This window comes from Malus sylvestris, chromosome 2 (genome assembly GCF_916048215.2).
Source record: "Malus sylvestris chromosome 2, drMalSylv7.2, whole genome shotgun sequence".
Taxonomy (NCBI): domain Eukaryota; kingdom Viridiplantae; phylum Streptophyta; class Magnoliopsida; order Rosales; family Rosaceae; genus Malus; species Malus sylvestris.
Genome location: NC_062261.1, coordinates 12767116 through 12787476, shown reverse-complemented (window position 1 = coordinate 12787476; position 20361 = coordinate 12767116). Strand labels below are relative to the sequence as shown.

Sequence of the window (20361 nt, the reverse complement as noted above, 5' to 3'; positions counted from 1 at the left end):
TCATTGCAGCACGCCATAAATCTGCTCTTAGGTTGTTGATAGCTTGATTAAAAGTGAAAGGATCATCATCATCTCCGTTGTTGTATTCAATCTCTTGTAAATACACAAAATCAGGTAAGATCACAAGTTTTCTTTGCCTGTTTGACTGTCTAATAGGCAATTGCACCTGTTGCAATGGTTGAGCAACAACAACCTCAGAGACTTAGCGCTCAGGGACTTGGTGTTCAGAATTGCAATCATGAACTGGTGATTGCACTGCTTTAGGAATAAACATAATACTCGCTGGCTGAGCAACTTGGAGAACAGTGGGGAGAGAAAAGGAGTTTTCTTGATTCACAAGCAATGGTGCATCAGTTGTTGCAGAAGGTTGATCAAGGTCATTTCCAATTTCTTCAAAATCTGAGCTGTTGTGCTGCACCGTTTCTTCTTCCAGATCCTTAACTAAATGAGAATTTTGCATTGTTAGTGTCCTGAATTCTAGTGTGAGAATCAGGACAATAGAATTTAAAACCCTTGGATTTGTCAGCATATCCAATAAACCTGCAACTTATAGTCCTCGGATCCAACTTTCTCTCTTGAGGATTGTAAAAACTTGCCTCAGCCCTACATCCCCAGACATGAAAATGATTGAAACTTGGCCTCCTACTTGTCCAAGCTTCCAAATGTATAACGTTGACAGACTTGCTTGGCCTCCTACCTGTCCAAGCTTCGAAATGTATAACTTTGACAGACTTGCTTGGAACCCTATTGAGTGTACAGAAAAATTGGAAGTTTAGACCTCAAAAACATGGATCGAATCATGTCATTCAAGGTCCTATTTTTTCTTTTTGCCACTCCATTTTGATGTGGAGTCCCTGGGGTAGTATACTGAGCAATAATCCATGATGCTTCAAGGTAAGATGCAAAGGCTCCCTTGTTGTCTAGTCTCTGTAAACCTGCCAAAATACTCACCACCCTTATTCGATCTCACTATTTTAATGTTCTTTTCAACTTGGTTTTCAACTTCAGTTTTGTATATTTTAAAACAATCAAGAACATAAGACTTTTCAGATATAAGGTACACATAATAATATCTTGAAAAATCATCAATGAAGGTGACAAAATACGAATTACCACAGATTGTTTTATTTGGGAAGGGGCCACACACATCTATATGAATTATCTCTAAAAGTTGGTTGTTTCTTGTGGATCATAATTTTCTGGTATTGGTCATTTTCCCTTTGAAACAATCGATGCAAGTTGGGAGTCTTTCAAAACTTGATAAGGTTACTTGAATATAATTGCATGTTATTAGGACTCTTAATCTCAGCCAAGTAAGAACGTGATTTTCTCAACATGATAACTCATAAACTGAGTTACTAGTTTGTCGAGAACAAGAAGTCATTCTCCTTGACACTCATAAACTTACAATGAAGCCTTGAATACATGCATAACATGACATTAAGGATATATTAGTACTTTTACATCAAATTTTGGTTATAATTATCATAAAATTAAAATGGTGGCTGTAATTCTATATGGGGTCCAAAATTTGTTTATTTTTCCAAATTTCCCATAGTTAATAGTAGGGGTAGCTCCTGGGCAATCCAATAAACAGAAACTAAAAACATAACTTTGAAGTCACTTTGTACTGCAGTCTAGTGATTCCTCTTTCCTTGTAAGTGAGAGGTCTTTGGTTCGACTCTCGTCGAATGCGAATTTGAACCACATTATTATTGGCCCATTATAAGGCTTAATACACTGTCTTAAACTTTTAATATAGATAATATCGTTTATTTTAAAAAAGAAAACATAACTTTGAAAAATGAGAAGCGACCACAAGTCAAGCTAAACGCAGTGACCATGTTTGTAGTAGTGCGTCATGCCTCTTGAACTAAAGTTCATGGACACGTAATTATTAGTACTTAAAACAATCTCATTTATTCATTTACATTTTGTACTATGGTGCATGCAACGCAGGCTACCTAGCATGCCTGAATTAATCATGTCCGTCCATGTCTTTATGAATACTTCTCAGCAATACTTTGGAGGTGGCAGAACAGCTCCACTGGTTTAGAGAACATGACCATGTGATCAGAACCGTTTATCACTTTCACTTCATTTGGGGGATTGTTCTTGATCATGTAATTTTGCGCATCCAACGTAATCGCATGGTCTTGGTCGGCCACGATGAATACTCTACGAACTGATCCATACTTCTCCTTCGTGAGTTTTATTACATCATAATTATATAAAGGAACAGGTCTCACCAACGATAACGCTAGATTTAAATCCTGTCCATTACAAACATAAAACAAGGAAAAGTTTAGCTAACCAATATTGGAAAGCCCGAACTTATTTTTTGAAACTATTAGCTCTCTACTCTTACACTACATCTTATATTTCTAGTGTGTGTTAAGAGAACACGATAAGGTTCTTATATATTGCAATAGACACACTTCAAGACTTACCTGTGGTGGTGAGAGCTGGTACAAGCTTGTCGCCATGACCTTAGGCCCTAAGAGAAAGGAGGTTGCAGGGTTGTTGGTCCCGTTGTCATATATGTATTGAGAGTCCATAACGTCAAATCCTTTGGTAATAACCTATACATTTTTAAAAAAATTATTTTTTAGTTAATTTCCCTCAAGTAGGATTCCAAATACAATGAACAAGAGATCATGTTAAAGTGTTACGTGTGACAGATATTTAAAGAAAAATGTCATATTCATTCATCACATTCCTTGATTCACCAGAATGAGGTTTGTACAACATATCATCAATAAACTGGGTATACAGTAAAACCTCTATAAATGAGAATGTTGGGACCGAGAAAAATTATTATTTTAGAGTATTTATAATGTATAAAGAAATTTTTTTTTTGGTGATATTAAGATAATTTAAGAATAAGACGATCGTCACTTAGTTCTATGATTTAGTAGTATTTTCTTTCACTTGTAAGTGAGATGTCTTAGGTTCGATCTTCGCCAAAGACAAATTTAAACTACATTATTGCTAGCTCATTACGAGGCTAAGCACATCTCATCCACCCTAGTGTAAATAATATTGTTTGTACAAAAAACAAATAACAAGAAGATCAAGTAAAAGGTCGTACCCAGTGCACAAGGCTCCCGCTTTACGCAGGGAAGGGAGAGGTGAATGTCGGCTAGCCTTACCCCCATTTATGGAGAGGCTGCTCCCAAGTCTCGAACCCGAGACCTACCGCTCATGGGCGAAGGCACTTGCCATCGCACCAAGTGCGACCTCTTAACAAGAAGATCAAGTGTTTTAAAAAATTAATTTCCTAGAAGATAAAGTACTCAACTCGTTCATCTATGACATCTCATTTAAAAAGAATTAAAAATTCTACATTGACTGATGAGACAACGGGAGCATTTTGCCAGTATAAAATTGAGCATATCTCTTCCGGTTAAAAGATTTGCAAACAATGGGTTCGACAAAAATATTAGTTGATCACTAAACACTCTTAAAAGTTCAACATGATATTTGTCGGATGAGATGAAAGATAACAATGTTAAGAGGTTCAAACCAGCAAAGTATTCCGAGTTTGAAAAAGTATTGTATGAGTGGTTTCTCCAACATCAAGATAAAGTGAATATGACTAGAGAAATGATCTTAAGTATGTACGATGAATTGTATGTGTTATTTCTTTCATGTATTTTATCAATTATTATTTTATATATTTGTTGTGCCTTAAACGATTTTAAGAAAAAATATTATCTTATGCATTTAGCGAGTTTAATTATTATCGTAGTACACTGAATCTAATTGGAATTGAAATTTTTTATTATTTAACCGAGGTTATTATTTTATCAAACATTCATTTATCAAGGTTCTAAAGTATTAAACAGAACTTTTAGACATTTAGTATAAATATGAAGTTCATTACCTCTGCATATGTAGTTGAGAAATTCAATGTAGGACCATACATGATAGCCGTGACAAATACTGCAGCAGCAATTTTATGAGGGAACCTCTCCATGAAAATAGATATGACTGCTCCACCCAAGCTGTGACCCACAACGACAACCTTTTCATTTGGTGGTAGAGACACCATGACCTTTGTCAAAGGCTCGACGAATTCCGATAACGAAGGGAGTTGTTGTACCTGAATCGGGTTGATCCCGGATGCTCCCAAGTCTAGAGCTGTGACATTGTGACCTGAGTCCTTGAGGAGAGTTGCCACCTTATACCAGTTCCATGCTCCATGACAAGCTCCATGTATCAATACAAAATGTTTTGGACTTTGAGTTTGGTTGTGAATGTTGGAGGGCGGGGATGGGGTTGAGGTACTAGCGTTTGCCAAGAAAATAAATAAAAGGACAAACAAAAGGAGCTTCTCTGTCATGTTCTCCAATTCCAATTTCTGTATCATTAACTCACAATTTCCTTGATTTGGTTTGCATCTCTCGTCTTACTTTTATTTATAGAAATCGATCAGAGAACTAATACTTGGGTCGAAAGTCAAAAGTCTTGACATGAGCCATGACATGTATGGTATTCCCAACTCCAATTTGCTAGAAAAGTAGTTTCCTAACTCAAAACTCTTTTAAAAGTGGGACTCTCTTTGGATTTCTGTTGTTTTATGTTTTTTGCACAATATTTATAATATTAGCACGGGAATTGATTTTAAACTGTGAAGTGACAAATAGTTCGTAGAAAGTCCACTTTTGAGAGAGTCTCCTTAGCATTTTTCTTGGTCAAGAACCAAATGGCGCCTTATGTGAAATGATGAGTAAGGTTTGTTTAAGTTTAAAATATATGCGTCGTGATTCAATGCTAAATTAATATTGTCCTCACTTAATCACTCGTGTAATTGTATGAAGGCCTTCTACAAAAGACGTCGATTCAAATAAAAAGTTAAAGTAATATAAGTTCTAATTTGTGTTGTTTGATCGGTGGTGTGAGACTTTTCACGTTATTCAACATGGTTTAATGGTCTGTGACTTTTTCTGTACTGCTACTACTAATATCATTTCATGCATCAACATTGGACTCTTCAGTTGTCAAATGCTGCAAGGCACCGCATGTCATTGTTAGCAACAATATTTCACGTTTAAGCAAATATATAAGCCACGTTCCAAATTAATTATGGACTTTAGAACATGTGACCTAACATATATCTCTTGAAATCCAAAAATTTAAGTGCAATTTTTTAAAATGAAATGATGATAATGGATTAGGCGAGTCGAGCTACGCATAAGTAGGTCTGGCAATTTCTGACACGACCTGATAACCCGACACGACACGACACGAAATTAATAGGTATTTGGATCGACATACCGAGAACTGATAATCGACTCAAAAGCCAAAAGTCCCAAGAACTTTTATATATAGAAATCCCGAGAACTGATAATCGACTCAAAAGCCAAAAGATGATATATAAATGTGGTATAAAAACATGATAAGAATAGCATTACTGAAAACGTTAAGTTTCTTGAGAGAGGAAGAAAAGATGTGCACTCAACCTGATCTAGTTTTTACTGTGACGCGGCCGGGAAGCAAATAAAAGGAAAGCGAAAGAGTTAGAAGGAAAAATAAAAAAAGTGGGAGAAAACTTATCGTTATGTTGAATTGAGACTTTCCTTTCTTCTTCTTTTTTCTATTTTTTTCTGTCTTATAAGTTATAGTAGTTGTATCTATCAACAACACTTTCACACACTTCCATTGAATTTTGATGTTGTTATGGGATTGTACAGGTGTGTATTGCGCACTTAAATTATTGGATTTCAAGCTATTATATGTACGTCACATATCATCTGAAGTCCACATTTAAGTTGGAACGTGGCTTATATACTTGCTTGAGCGTGAAATGTCGTCTAATAATGACATGCGATGCCTTCCAGCATTTGACAACTGAATAGTCCAAGGTTCATGCATGAAATATATTAGTAGTAGCTGTAGAAAAATAGAAACTTTGTACATACTATTAAACCATGTTGATTTATGTGAAAAGTCTCACACACCGCCGATCAAACTAAATAAATTACAACTTCAATTACTTTAACTGAATCAAGGTCTTTTGTATAAGGTCTCCACACCCATTAATTATTGAAATATTTGGATAAAGTTAGGGAAATCAATTTTTTAAACCAAAGTTTGCAAATCAAATGATGTGATTGTTGCTGATTAGATTGTTACTTAAGCGTTGATTAACATGCTTATTTCCTATTGGTGGTACATCATTTGGTTTAAAATTTTGGTCTCCTTAGCATTACCCAAAATATCTCGCATCTGTATCTTTGAGAAAGGAAGAGTTTAAATATCATAACCCCACTCCAACTAATACCGATGTCTTTTGTGAAAACCCTCACATGTTGGATTGTGCATGTAGTAATTACGACTTTTGGCCCGTCTCTTTGATAATTCGACATTAATTACATGAGTGATTAAGTAGGAACAATATTAATGTGATTAGTGGTGAACCACGACTCATCTCTCTTAAACTTAAAAAAACCTTAATCATCGTTCATGTACGGCAATGTTTGACAACTAAATAGTCCAATGTTCATGCATGAAATATATTAGTAGTAGCTGTAGAAAAATAGAAACTTTGTACAGACTATTAAACCATGTTGATTTATGTGAAAAGTCTCACACACCGCCGATCAAACAAAATAAATTACAACTTCAATTACTTTACTTTTAATTGAATCAAGGTCTTTTGTATAAAGTCTCCACACCCATTAATTATTGAAATATTTAGATAAAGTTAGGGAGATCAAATTTTTTAAACCAAAGTTTGCAAACCAAATGATGTGGTGGTTGATGATTGAATTATTACTTAAGCGTTGATTACCGTGTTTATTTCCTATTGGTGGCACAAAATTTGGTTTGCAAATTTGATTTAAAATTTTGGTCTCCTTAGCATTACACAAAATATCTCGCATCGACTGTATCTTTGAGAAAAGAAGAGTTTAAATATCCTAACCTCACTCCAACTAATACTGAGGCCTTTTGTGATAAAACATCCACATGTCAGATTGTGCATGTGGGAATTAACAAGTTGGAGATATAATCGGTGTTGTTGTAAGTGGGCTTTTGGCCCGTCTCTCTAATAATTCGACATTAATTACATGAGTGATTAAGTGTGGACAATATTAATGTGATTAGTGGTGAACCACGACTCATCTCTCTTAAACTTAAAAAAACCTCAATCATCGTTCATGTACGGCGATGTTTGGTTCTTGACCAAATGAAATGATAAGTAGATCAATTTTTTAAACTATATGATGTGTCACTAACATGAAATAAACACGTTAATCAACACTTAGTAATAATCTAATCATCAGCAGCTGCATCATTTGATTTAAAATTTTGATTTTCCTAGCATTACCCGCAAATCGTTTACAAGAATTAATTTGTTCTGTTTTTCTTAAAATAATTGTAGGAATTTCTTACAACAATTTTGATAGTACTATAAACTTAAGGGTCACGTTTTGAAATAATTTGCGGTATTTAATTAAATTGTTGAGCTATCAAACTAAAAAAGAGATAGGTTTTGGTGCTTATTAGAAGAGTAATGCTAAGTTGATCAATTTTTTACATTACATTTACAAAGATGTATCACCTAAAAAAAAAATAAGCACGTTAATCAACACTTAAGTAATAATTATATCATCAATAATCACATCATATGATTTTGCAAAATATAAGTTAAATAGATGATCTCCCTAACATTACCCTTATTAGAAAGATTGTATTTAAGATGACTACATGGTGCACTTATATAAGGATAATAAATAATCAAATAAGTTATGGCCAAGAAATAATCAAATTGTCTTGTTTGGACATAATACTCTACAAACGGATCCATATTTTTCCTTAACAGAGTTTAATTTCCTCACGGTTGAAGGGGAAGAATCTCACCAATGACATAGCTAGTGTTACATCCTGTTAATACTGAATAAGATATAACAGAGAAATTGAGGAAAAGTAAAACCTAATATTCAGTTCCAAATATAATCTACACATTCATAAGATGCATGCATGCAGAGTCGGAGCCACAGTGGGGTCAATGGGGTCGCACGACCCCTTGGAAGCCATGGAAATAACCTTAGAGGTCCCTTGGAGCTGCTGGTGCGACCCCTTGGAGCTGCACACCACATGTTCGATGAAATGTCTGAAAGAAGAAAAAGACTTCGGTTGCAGGTTCTGTGTAGAGTTTCTGACCTTTAATTCCCACTTCACAGAGACGAGAGAGAGAGAGAGAGGGAAGGAAAGTCCTCGGGGTGGTGGTGATGTAGACCTTCGTCGGGGTAGTGGTGTGGGTGTGCGTGGGTGTGGATTCGATCGGAGAGAGTGAGAGAGTTAAAGAGTGAAAAAGAGAGAGAGAGAGAGAGAGAGAGAGAGAGAGAGAGAGAGAGAGAGAGAGAGAGAGAGAGAGAGAGAGAGGAGAGTTCGGGGAGATGAGAAGGAGGACAATGGGGACTTGCCCCGTGGCAAGTTGTGATAGGTAGGAAATCCCAAAAAGGGATCCGGATAGGGTAAGTAAGTGGGGACCAAATTGTAAACTTCACTTAACTGTAGGGAAATTGTGAAATTACAAGGAAATCTTTGGGGAGGGGTTTTACAGAAGCCCTTCTCAACACTTAAAAGCAAACTGCGTGCTTTTAATCAGGTTTGGCTCTATAATTGAACTTGTAACCATGCCTTTCCCTATGACGGAATTGTGATATGCTTTGCCAGATATTCACAAGGAATTCATTTTTCTTTTTCCAATTGCAAAATATTAGTGAACAAGCTGTTTCTTCTATGAGAGATCCAAGCATAATGGTTGGGTAGATGCAGATGAGGAAATCAGCAGTTGCTGTATTTGGCACAGTAAGATATTAACTCTTACATCTAAATTGAAAAACATGAAAATTTCCTAGTTCTCAAGGTCTCACGTGCATGCTCAGATACATTTGTGCTTCATATTTGTGTGTTTGATTCCGAGAAGGCCGACAAGTTGAAGCAATCTCTTCCTCCATGTTTGAACGTTCAGGACCTTTGAACAAGGATTTTGGAGTAGCTGGTCGCGCTATCCTACCAAGACCCGATGAAATGACGATATGCATGTCGTTTCTGTTAAAAAAAAATTTCGCGCTGCGCGCGCTATCCTTATTGACCCCCCAAACATTATTTCCTGGATCCGCCACTGCATGCATGCCTGCATCTGCATGCGTCAGAGAAATTGAGGAAAAGTAAAACCTAATATTCAATTCCAAATATAATCTACACATTCATAAGATGCATGCATGCCTGCATCTGCATGCGTCAGAGAAATTGAGGAAAAGTAAAACCTAATATTCAGTTCCAAATATAATCTACACATTCATAAGATGCATGCGTGCCTAAAAGTGTCTCTTTCATTCTTATTTCATATAACAAATTTTCACTAAACTAGAGGCGTAGGCATTGTTTAAAGGATGATGTGGCGATTCACAGTTAGATTTTTTTTTTTATTATTATTAAAATGAAATTTAACTATCAATCACCACATATGATATTTTTATTTTCTTAAATTTTTTAAAAATGTTCTTTTTGCCTGCACTGGGTATAAGATGATGCTGTAACTAGAGGCGAAGCTACATAGGGGCAAGGAGGGGCGGTCGCCCCTTCTCTTGCTGAAAATCAAGTGTAGAAGCAGTGGTTCCACCCCTCTGATCCCTTCGTAAGTGATGAAGTTGGTCTGTTTTTCTGGGTTCCATTGCTGCCATGCAGCTCTACTGCACAGAGCTCTATTTTTTTTTTCTTCTTAAAAACAAGCCAAACGACCTCGTTTGGGTCCTGATAAAAAAAAATAAAAACTCCCTTCAGTGGAACGACATCATTTTAGTTATTGAAAAAAAAATTAATTAAAGGGGGACCACATGTCCCCCGTTGCCTTCGCTCTTCCCCACCCCGTTCCATTTACTCCTTTCCCACTTTGAAAACCAATCAGAGAGGAAATCCCGGCAGCGCAACAGCCCGTTGGCCTTCCTTGCTTCCAGATTTCAAGCTAACCCAGCCCAGCCGCCAACCATCCTCCAGCCAGCCGCCAGCTTTGGCCCTTCTCTCCAAATTTTTAAGCAAAATTTTTAATTTCCAAATTTATGCCATCCCTAACCTAATTGATTATTTAATACAAAATCTTGTTTAATTGATATAGAATTATAGAGTAATTAATTAACATAGTTATTGATTATTGATATGAAATCTTATGAGTATTGATGAATGAAATTGTTATTTAGGGTAAAATTTGGATTCTTGATTATTGATATTGAATTGAATTGAAATTTTGTTACTAAATAGTCATATGATTATTAGTATTGATTAATTGAATTGTTGGTTTAATTAGTTAGTAGGCATAAAGTATATGAAGATGCATAGTGAATTTTCATTTTTGAAAGGAATTAGTGATCTTTCAAAGGAGTTGGTGAAGACCGGAAGGTGTGCAAGCTACAAGTTAGTGTATAAGCTTCTTAAATTGACTCTGGTGTTACCGGTTGCAACTGCTTCGGCGGAGAGAGCTTTACTGCTATGAAGATTGTGAAAAGACCATTGCGTAATAAAATAGGATCGAGACCAATGGTTGAGTGATAGCATGCTTGTTTACATTAAGAGAGATGTATTTACTTTTATTGGTAATGAACCTATTATGCGAACTTTTTATCGTCGGCAATTGTAACTTATTTGTATTGATAAATTATGGACGATACTATTATATAAACAGATTTGGTTTTTGCCATATTTTTTTAACCTTGCATTCTTTTAAATTCGCACCTCCCTCTGACAATTCCTAACTTCGCTACTAGATGTAACATGTATATGCAAAATAATTTCTCACATTTGTATCATAATATTCGCGGGCCCTAAATTCCCCACAAATTAGGGTGATATTTCATTATGTAAAACAATAATAATAATAGTCACTCAGTACTACGGTCTGATGATATTTCTTTTCACTTAGAAGTGAGAGGTCTTAGGTTCGAATCTCGTGGATGGCAAATTTGATACCAAATTAGGCTGGCCATTGTGTGGCTTTGCCAAACTCTTTCTCCTTTTAATGTAAAAATATCGATGTATTAAAAAAAATACTACTAATATTAATAACAGTTTTTTTTTTTTTTAATAAGACTACTTCTGCTGGAGAGAGCTGGTACAAAGTAGACGAGAACTTGAGCCCAAAATCTACCATTATCTTTTCTAAATTGGGAATCATAAAATTAATATTACTAGTAACCTGTAAAAGTTCAAAGACATAATTAGTGAATATTAACAATGGGCCATTCAATCTTATCAGACATTTAACCATCCTCGTGGTGATAGGGCACTTGCATGGTGACACATGTGGTAAAAAATACTTAGGAATTAAACTCTTGTGATCAAAACCGTTAGCGACAAAACAAGCAACAAAACAAAAGTAAGATTTCTGTTAAGAGCAGATGTAAATTTGTATTTCAGCTCCAATCATCCTATGGGAGCTCATATAGGAGCTCGGCAGATATTACACACCCCAAGCAACCATTTTTTCCCATCTCTCGGTCAGACTACACAATCCGACCAATTAACCCAGTTAAACCCAACAAGAAGCAAAGCACCTTATAAATCCCAACCAAAAATCCAATATCCATTCACAATACATGTTCAAGCAACAAAAATACACAAAAAAAACATCATGGTAACCTTAAATTAACAGAACGAAAAACAAAAACAACCACAATAGATAATCCAAAAAACAAATGAAAATAAAATAAGAAAATTAAATTAAATTTGAAGGAACAACAATACCCGCCGATCGAAAGGAGAAAATTTCATACAAAAATACACATAAATTTTAAGGAACCCAGAAACAAGGAAGAACTTACATTTGTTGCTGCAATGGGAAGTTGAAGAGGAGAGAGAAGGCAGCGTAGATTTAGAACCTTTGGTTAAGAGAAATGGCATTTTTCTGTAAATTTTCTCTCAACGAGGTTTGAATTGCAGCATATGATTGATGATCAGCTTTTTCAGATCATCAATTATCACCGTATGACGGCTACCCAGCTCCCATATGAGGATTGGAGCTGAAATACAATTTTACCCCTGATTTTAACAGATTTCTAACATAAATCTTATTTTGGATTAAGTTTGCTAGAGGTCTTAATATAACCACAGAAGTTTAATTTTTATTTTTTTTTTACTACAGGGATTATGATGTTAGTGCTCTATGACATCGACGATGATTAATCCAATTTGGCCTTTTCTTGTTATGTGTCAACTCTTGCAGGCTTTGAGAGATGTGACGAATGAAAGCTCAAAGGTAGAGAACAAATTAAACCAAGTCTCAGCCCAAATACATAATTAAAATACAGCTTATAAAAAAATAAATTACTCAGAGATTATATAGAATCTAAATCAGCCATCTAAATATGAAAGCTCAATGAATTCACCCTCGCATACACTGCATCAGACTCTCCGGGTGAGAAAGAACTCGCCCATGAGTTCACTAACTCAAACTCGATCCATAGCCCGTAGTGTTGTAATAACCAAGCTTTCTTCCCATAGTTTGTTTTCTTTTTTCAATCTAACAAACAACTTCTTCGCATAATCGAAACAAATGGTGGTCATTTCCAGAAGTTGCAGTAGTTTATAAAGATTCCTTAAGGATGTATTAACTTCCAAATATTGCAATAACGCTTTCCTCTCACCCATTTTTTCGGTGACATTAGTGTGCATGGAGTTGTACCAAACCGTATCATGAAATTCAAATGTAGGAGTAATTTTCATAGCTTTAGGACGCTCATGTGTGGTAATGTGTTGTGGAGTGCATCCATGTTTGAATTCTAGCACAACATCTTTGTTATCACAATTCACAAACCATCAATATGTTGCTGTTTGTTTGATCAACACAAGACTCCAGATTTGAAGCACTATGAGAGGCCAAAATATCCCTTGTGGAATCTGATTTGCAAACCCCATCTTGACGTAGACATGTTGAATTCTTCGGTGATACAAATTCAATTTTTTTGTCTTGAAAAAGTTTCTCGGCTGTCATTCTTCAGGTTCACTTCTTCATTGTCAGCATATTCATAAAAAATTGGTTGTTAAATCCAATCAAAGAACCAACTATTTGATCAAACTTGAGTTCTTATCGCAATCAAATTCCATTTCACTGTTTTGAGGTTCTTCTGCTAGTGCAATGCCAAGTTTATCTTCCTTGCGCCTAATTTGATAATAAGAAGGCAATGAAAATTCAACATCAAACTCAAATTCTTCATCGGGTTTGTAATCTTCCACACAGGCCCTCGCAACCTCAAGCCAGTGATGAAATCTCGGCATCCCAAACTTCCATAATTGATTTTTGTTCCCTTGAGGTGAACGGTGTCATGGTTTGTAAAACCACCTCACTTCGGCCTCATGATCAGAATAGTTGCGTCTTGGTCCACCAAGCTTCATATGAGCTTCTTTGTTACAACACATTCCTAATTTTGGTGTATTTTTATTTTTAAAGATGTGAACTGATCAAAAGGCCCCTAGAAGGGTAGATATTGACTTTAGTCTATTCTTGTAACACTTGTTGATATGAACGCGGGAGAATAAACACAACGGATTTTGGAGTTAAAACCAAGATTCAAAAGATTAAGGGCATTCTCATAAATTCACGTAATGTTTGGATACTTATTTTACGCTGTTGGGTTTTTAGCCCACTGGGACCCACTCTCTCTTCTCCCTACGCTTACATTCACTCCCTCTCCCGACTCATTATCACTCTCTCTCTCCCCTGTTCTACACAGAGGAAGAGAACAGCGGAGTGCCATTCTGCGGTGAACCAAGTCACTAAACCACCATCATTTTCATCTCCTACTCAATCCCAACACAAGAACAACCTTTATTTCCCTTAATTTGAAGCATAACCCTTTGGAAACTCGAGCTCCGACGAGGCCTCACTTCTACGGCAAAGGTAGGAGTTCTAACCACCACCAACCTCCTTCTCATGTTGAGTAGTTTCAGTTTGATTTATTGCATGGGTCGATTGTTTTTTTTTTTAGGGAGCTTTAACGAAAAGGGTTTGGGCCAACAAATATTTAACCAAAAACCATCAAAAAATGTTATTTAACCAAAAAGGCTCAAAGTTTAATAAAAAACCATCCAAAACTATTGTCCACGGGCCAAACTTACAAGCCCAACCCTCTACAAATCTACACTTCTGTAAATACCCCTAAATGATTCGATATTGTCCTGACTCTTCACCAACCTCAACCCAACACGAAACCGGCATAATAACTCCTTATCTTCCTATCAAATTGAATTCCCCGTTTCAAAAACAACCAAATCAAAGTTCAAATCAAAGTTGAAAAATGAAGCATTCATCGGAACAAAGACGCCGAAACTAGTTCAAAGAAGTTTAATGGCAGAAATTGGCGGAAAAGTGTATGGAAAAAAAAAACCAAAACATAACACTGTTTCTGGAAAAAAAAATCAGATACAGTGTTTGTTTTGTCTGTGCACAAACAAACATTGTATCTGGAAAGAAAAGAACCAAAATCCAGAAACAGTGACTTAAATTCCAGAAACAGTGACTTAAATTCCAAAAACAGTGACTTAGATTCCAGAAACAATCTATGTTTTAACCTTTGACTTTTTTTTTTCTTCATGCATCAGTTGATTATATCTAAGAAGCAAGGTGCTTATTTTGCTTTGAATTCAAATACAATGAATTTCACTATTTCTTTTCTAGCTTACATTTAAGAAACAATGTGTCTATTTCATTTGGATCCAGAAACAATGACTTAGATTCCAGAAACAGTAATTTATCAAAAACAGTGATTTAGATTCCTGAAACAGTGTTACTTAAAATTTAGAAACAGTTTATTTTTACAGTCCAGAAACAGTGACCCGTCGTTATTATTGAATAGCATGCAGATCTCAAATATATTTTCTGGAGAAACAAACGATGAACTCCACTGACGACGAAAAATTGAAAAATAGTATCTTGAATACACTATGAATAATAACAACGATCACATTTCAACGAAATAATACAAAATATAAATTAAATAGCATAAGGATCTATATTTTGTTTCAAAGAAAAAAAAGAAGAAAGTCTGCAAAACAACGATGAACTTTGTTAATGACGAAAATCTGGAACTCAACCTAAAAAAGTTAGGGGTAAAATCGACAAATCATAATTTATTATAGTTGGACTACTTTAATATGGGTCTTATACTAATTATTAAACAAAACTTATAACATGGTTTTTTATTAAAACTAAAATTTTTCAAGTCATTTTCATTAGTTTTTTTTTATTTTTTATTATTAAGTAGATCGGGGAAACTAAACTTTCTCCAGTTTCACCACAAGGCCACGGAAAAATTTGGCCAAAATTTATTTTTGGGATAGATATAAATAGGGATTTTATATTGTCATTTTAAAATTTAGGTTTCCTTGTCCTTGTGAGCCAAGGTCTAGTTTGATTTATTTTCTAATATTGCACAATTGTGTTCTTATAAATACCTCCTTGCAATGAAGAATAAAGTATTGAAATTACCATTTATTTTCAACTAAAGGTAGATCTGAAAATAATTATCTACGTACTATATATATAGACACACACACACACTGAAGTTTTTAAGAGCATCTCCAGTGAGTGGCTCTATATGCGATTGAAAAAGTTGTGGATATAGCCCATTTTAGAGTTATGAGGAATCTATGTGGCTCTATAAAAGAATCTCTCCCCATAAGGGGTTATTTACTTTCAGGCTCTATATGAGGCTATATATATTTATTTATGTAGTAGTTTGATTACGCGATAAAATAATTTTGTATTAACTTTTCTTAAGTTGATTTTTGGACTTGTTAGCTCAAAAAAAATTATTAACATTTCAACCTTAAAAAATCCAAATTCTGACAAAGTTAGATTTAATCACTTATGAGCCGTTGGAGTAAATTATCGTATCTCAATCTTATTCGTTGGTCTGCTTTTCTTAAATCAAACAAGATAAGATTTCATCTTATAACTAAATTGTAATACCCTTGCAATTTAGGTATGTTGATTGTTTATGTTTTTGTTTAGGTCTTTAAACTTCCAATGTCATTTTTATAAGTAGTGTGTTTATATTTGGAAAGTAAAAAAATTAAGCCTTTTCAGTAGAACTTCTTATATCATTTTATATCTTAAGAATTAAATATACATATAAAATAGAGGAGGACCTTTGGAACAAAAAAATGTAAAGAAAAAGAATTATAAAAAGAATAAAAGAGAGTATAAGTGCATTCGCAAGTGGGGGGAGAGCGGTAAAATTTGACTCACATGGTTAGCTACTTTTCTCTCGGGACCCACTGCTTTTTGGGGCTAGATGTAACCTAATTTTTTGCTACCCAAGGAAGGAAATTGCTAACGTAAGTAGTGGATCTAGACCCATTTTCCAACTCATTGGGGATGGAAAATTTTCACTTAAGACTTCAACTGTAGTAGGTTCATGGAGGATAAGGCCCTCATTGGAGATGCTCTAAGGGTATACAACTAGGTGCAGAGCTTTATGTACTGTTATTTGACAAAAATGATTGATAATGACTATTCTTGTTCGCGAGAGATTTTTCAGTGTAACCAGAATAGGAGTGGTACACTACAACCATTATACAAGTGGTGAGATGCTGTGTTAAAAATTTAGCAACTTAAAAAATAACTTCTTTCTACTTATATAATGACGCATGGTGTACTATCTCGTATTCCGAAGACACTGAAAGCCTCTCCTTCTTCACACATAGAATTGATGCGAGATTTATCTATGTTCTGACTCTTCAAATCTCATCCTCATGCAGAGTAATAGTTATGTGTGTGATATATTCTACTTCTCAGCAATGACATTATACCTACTTATTCCCTTTCAGCCACGGACCCAGCTGAAATTCAATGAAAGGACGTAGATTTATTTGTATCTATGGACTCTGTTTTGACACATGCAGGCAATAAGTTTGCTGTTATTAAGGGGAAAAAGGGTTCAAATTACGAAAAGTGTCCAGAATCTTATTATAATTATTTAACAAGCTGAGATTACAGCAATGTCTAGGAGTTTTTACAAACATACAATCGTAACGCACATATTTGTAATGGAATGAAAAAAGTGTGAAACCAAAAATAGGTATGATAATACTGATTCTGTTTTCGCAACAGCACTAAGAAGAATTGAAAGCTTGACTGAAAGTGTCTTCCAACAATATAAGGCTTGAAAATACGAGCACAAAATAATGAACTCCAATTTATCCTGCAACTATAGCTGTGTTTTGCTATATCTATTCACACAAAAATTTGTTTAATGCACTGTTTATTGCATTGAAAACTACATTTCCACATGTTTCCGACGATATATGATTGTCTGGGCAAAAAAGATAGGGAACTTTAACGAAAAGCACACGGTACTGTTCACTTTAACGAAAAACCACATTTTTACACTAAAAAGTCAATCATGGTACTATTCACTTTACCCTTTATTTTGTCCTTATCATTAAAACTCAAAGTTTTCAAGCCTTTTTCATTAGTTTTCCTAAAAAGATAACACCAAATCAGTTTTGACGGTCAGGGTGAGTTCGGTTAAGTCACATAATGGGTAATCTAAATTGATATCGAATTCGCCGTCTACAATATTCGAATCTAAGACCTCTCACTTACAAGTGAAAATGAATACTACCATACTGTAGCACTCACCAGGATTTTGAATATAAATCTGAAAACCCTCTCTGGTGCCACTTGATGCAGGACAAAGCCAAGGTCTCGAAGAGAGGGGGGGTTAAGAATTGGGGATTCACTCAACTAGGACAACGAAACTCGCTCATTGTCATTAATCGTTGATTAACTCATCATCACCAAAAGTCAAATACTTAATTTTAGAAGGATGAAGCACTGTATACTTAGATTAATTTTTTTTAAATTAACTAATTGACTGTATTTTGAGTGCATATAGAGCAGCCCTTTAAATAGAGATATAGATTACAAAGATGGGATAGAGAGTTAATGGTAGGGGATAGTTGCTAGGCAACCCAAAAAATAAAGGGAGCATTTTCGCTCACCACCATAAACTATGGTGTATGCTCATCACCATATTTATCACCGTTAAATAAGTTTGAATTTCGAGATTCATGTAGTGGATAGCAGGGCCGGTCCTGAGTTTTTGGGTGCCCAGTATGAAAGTTCAAAATGTGCCCTTTTTTAATACAAAAACATATGTTAAAAAAAAATATTTAACGAGGGCTGGAACCCAGTCGAAGCTAGGGGCCTAGGTCCTTACGCCCAAATTATATTACTTGAGAAAATGACATAGTACCTAAACCTCGACAATCAAAAGTACAATTTACAACAAAAGCAAAAGACTTTATCCAACTCTTTTGAGTACACAAGTCATTTCCTATCATAAATTTCACCCGTTCGTAATTTTCGACCATAGTAGTGTGATGAAAATTTTCAAGAGAGTTTGTCCTTAGGATACGTGAAATTAGTTTCTCAAATTGGTCATTTTTCTACAAGTAAGTCTCTCATTTCTGTATTAAGACCATCTCAAACTTTTGGATCATAAATGTTTAAATGGAAAATAGGTTCAGGAGATTCAATATTTTTCTCTACACCAATATGATCATCATCAACATTTAAATCCACATCACCACCATTTTCATGATCTTGAGACTCATCACCAACATTTTCCTCTAAATCACCACCATTTTCTTGGTCATTAACATCTTTCTCCACATAACCACCAATTTCATGATCATGAGACTCCCCAACAACATTTTGCGACTCTTCACCAACATCATTTTCTCTCAAATTTTCAACTAACTCATTCTTTGTAGAAAAAAATTTATTAAGAGATCCTCTTATTAAAATTATCATTCCAACACATATTATATATTATAAAAACACTAACATCTATTATATATTATAAAAGCAGTAACACATAACATACGGTCTAACATATTATAAAAGCACTAACACATATTGTTTATACCATATTTAGGGCCTCGTATATTTGGGCCTTGGGCCTTGTATTTGGGCCTCACACTAAAGCCCATACTTTGTAAAAGAGGAGGAGCCCCTTATTCTATAAAAGGGGACTCCTACCCTCATTCTAGGGGAGGCCTCACTCTCACTCTCAGAGGCCATTTCTGAAGCCTCTCACCCCCTCTCAAAGCTTCCTCTCACCCCCTCTCAAAGCTTCCTCACACCCCCTAAGCTCTAAGCTCTATCTCTCCCTCTTCATCAGAGAAATACAATACAATCAGTGTGGACGTAGCCCAAACCTTGGGGTGAACCACGATACATCTTGTGTTATTTACATTTCTTGCAGATTCACGGTCGGATTTACGTTGTACCAAGACCATCCGGTTTTGTGCATCAACATTTGGCGCCGTCTGTGGGAAACGACACGAAAAGCTGTGTCAGATTCTTTCTCAATTTTTCATCTCACCACCGTGAATCTGCAAATCTGCAAAAACCGAAAAAACCAAAGGAATCAAATCTCTCCTCTCTCTGTCTAGTAGAGCCTTCAAGACCCACACGGACTCCAACCCGTCCAAAATTCCTGAACCATCACCAAAATCCCAACTCCAGAAGAAAACAAGCTTTCTGTCTCTGCAGGTGCGCCAATCCATTGTGCCCCAGTAGCAGTTTCGAGGCTCGGAGATGGAGCCAAGGATGGTTTCGAACCAGGCAGCAGCAACATCTCCAGATCTGGAAGAGCGCGAGCCCAAAGAATGGGTGGCCCAAGAGGAGCCCGAAGTTCTCATCACATTCGGCTCCCTGCCATGTGGCGGGAATGATCTTAAGAGCATTCGGTGCAGTCGAGAGGTTTTCAACACATGGCAAGCTCAGAGATCCAAATCTCTCATCTCTTTCCGTATTTTCTAACCCAGATCTCGCCAGTAGCGTATTCGGATCTCGGGTTCCGAATTCAAACCATCCAATCTGCCGCCCGAATCAGTTGATTGATCGCTGTTGCTGTTGGGTTTGCCTCCCATTTACGGATCCAATTGAGCTTTCGCGGAGCTTTAACCACATACCCAATTGATCTGGTCAAGTCCCCGCCGTCATCGTTCCACGGACAACCGCCTGTCGTGCTTTTGACACTAAGGCCGCTGGTGCTAGCTATGCCACCAGCTTCACCGTCGATAAGCGCCGCGGGATCATCCTCACCAATCGACATGTTGTCAAGCCTGGACCTGTAGTTGCAGAAGCTATATTTGTGAACCAGGGGAAGAAATTCCAGTGTATCCTATATACAGGGATCCAGTCCATGATTTTGGCTTCTTTTGTTATGATCCTAGTGAAGTACAATTTCTTGTTATCCTCTGTTTTCCTCCTCTTCGAGGAGTTTCAGCAAACACCTTGCGTGCAAGGAGAAGGAACAAAGAAGAAACAGAGGGCGAAAAGAG

The 20361-nt window shown here is 35.9% G+C and overlaps 2 protein-coding genes across 2 annotated transcripts in view; both read right to left on the bottom strand.

Annotated features, from left to right (window-relative positions):
* Positions 1-1745: 1745 nt before the first annotated feature.
* On the bottom strand, positions 1746-4528 carry LOC126613920 (methyl jasmonate esterase 1-like). Its single transcript, XM_050281535.1, has 3 exons — positions 3887-4528; positions 2451-2582; positions 1746-2273 (listed from the first exon to the last, which is right to left on the bottom strand). The coding sequence occupies exons 1-3, from the start codon at positions 4370-4372 to the stop codon at positions 2001-2003; spliced, it is 891 nt and encodes a 296-aa protein (XP_050137492.1). The 5' UTR covers positions 4373-4528; the 3' UTR covers positions 1746-2000.
* The window catches only part of LOC126613923 (methyl jasmonate esterase 1-like), a 62818-nt gene continuing 44202 nt past the window's right edge, over positions 1746-20361 (bottom strand). Inside the window, exon 4 of the mRNA XM_050281537.1 lies at positions 1746-1964. The gene's annotated coding sequence lies outside the window, so the exon portion shown is untranslated. The remainder of the gene's footprint in view (positions 1965-20361) is intronic.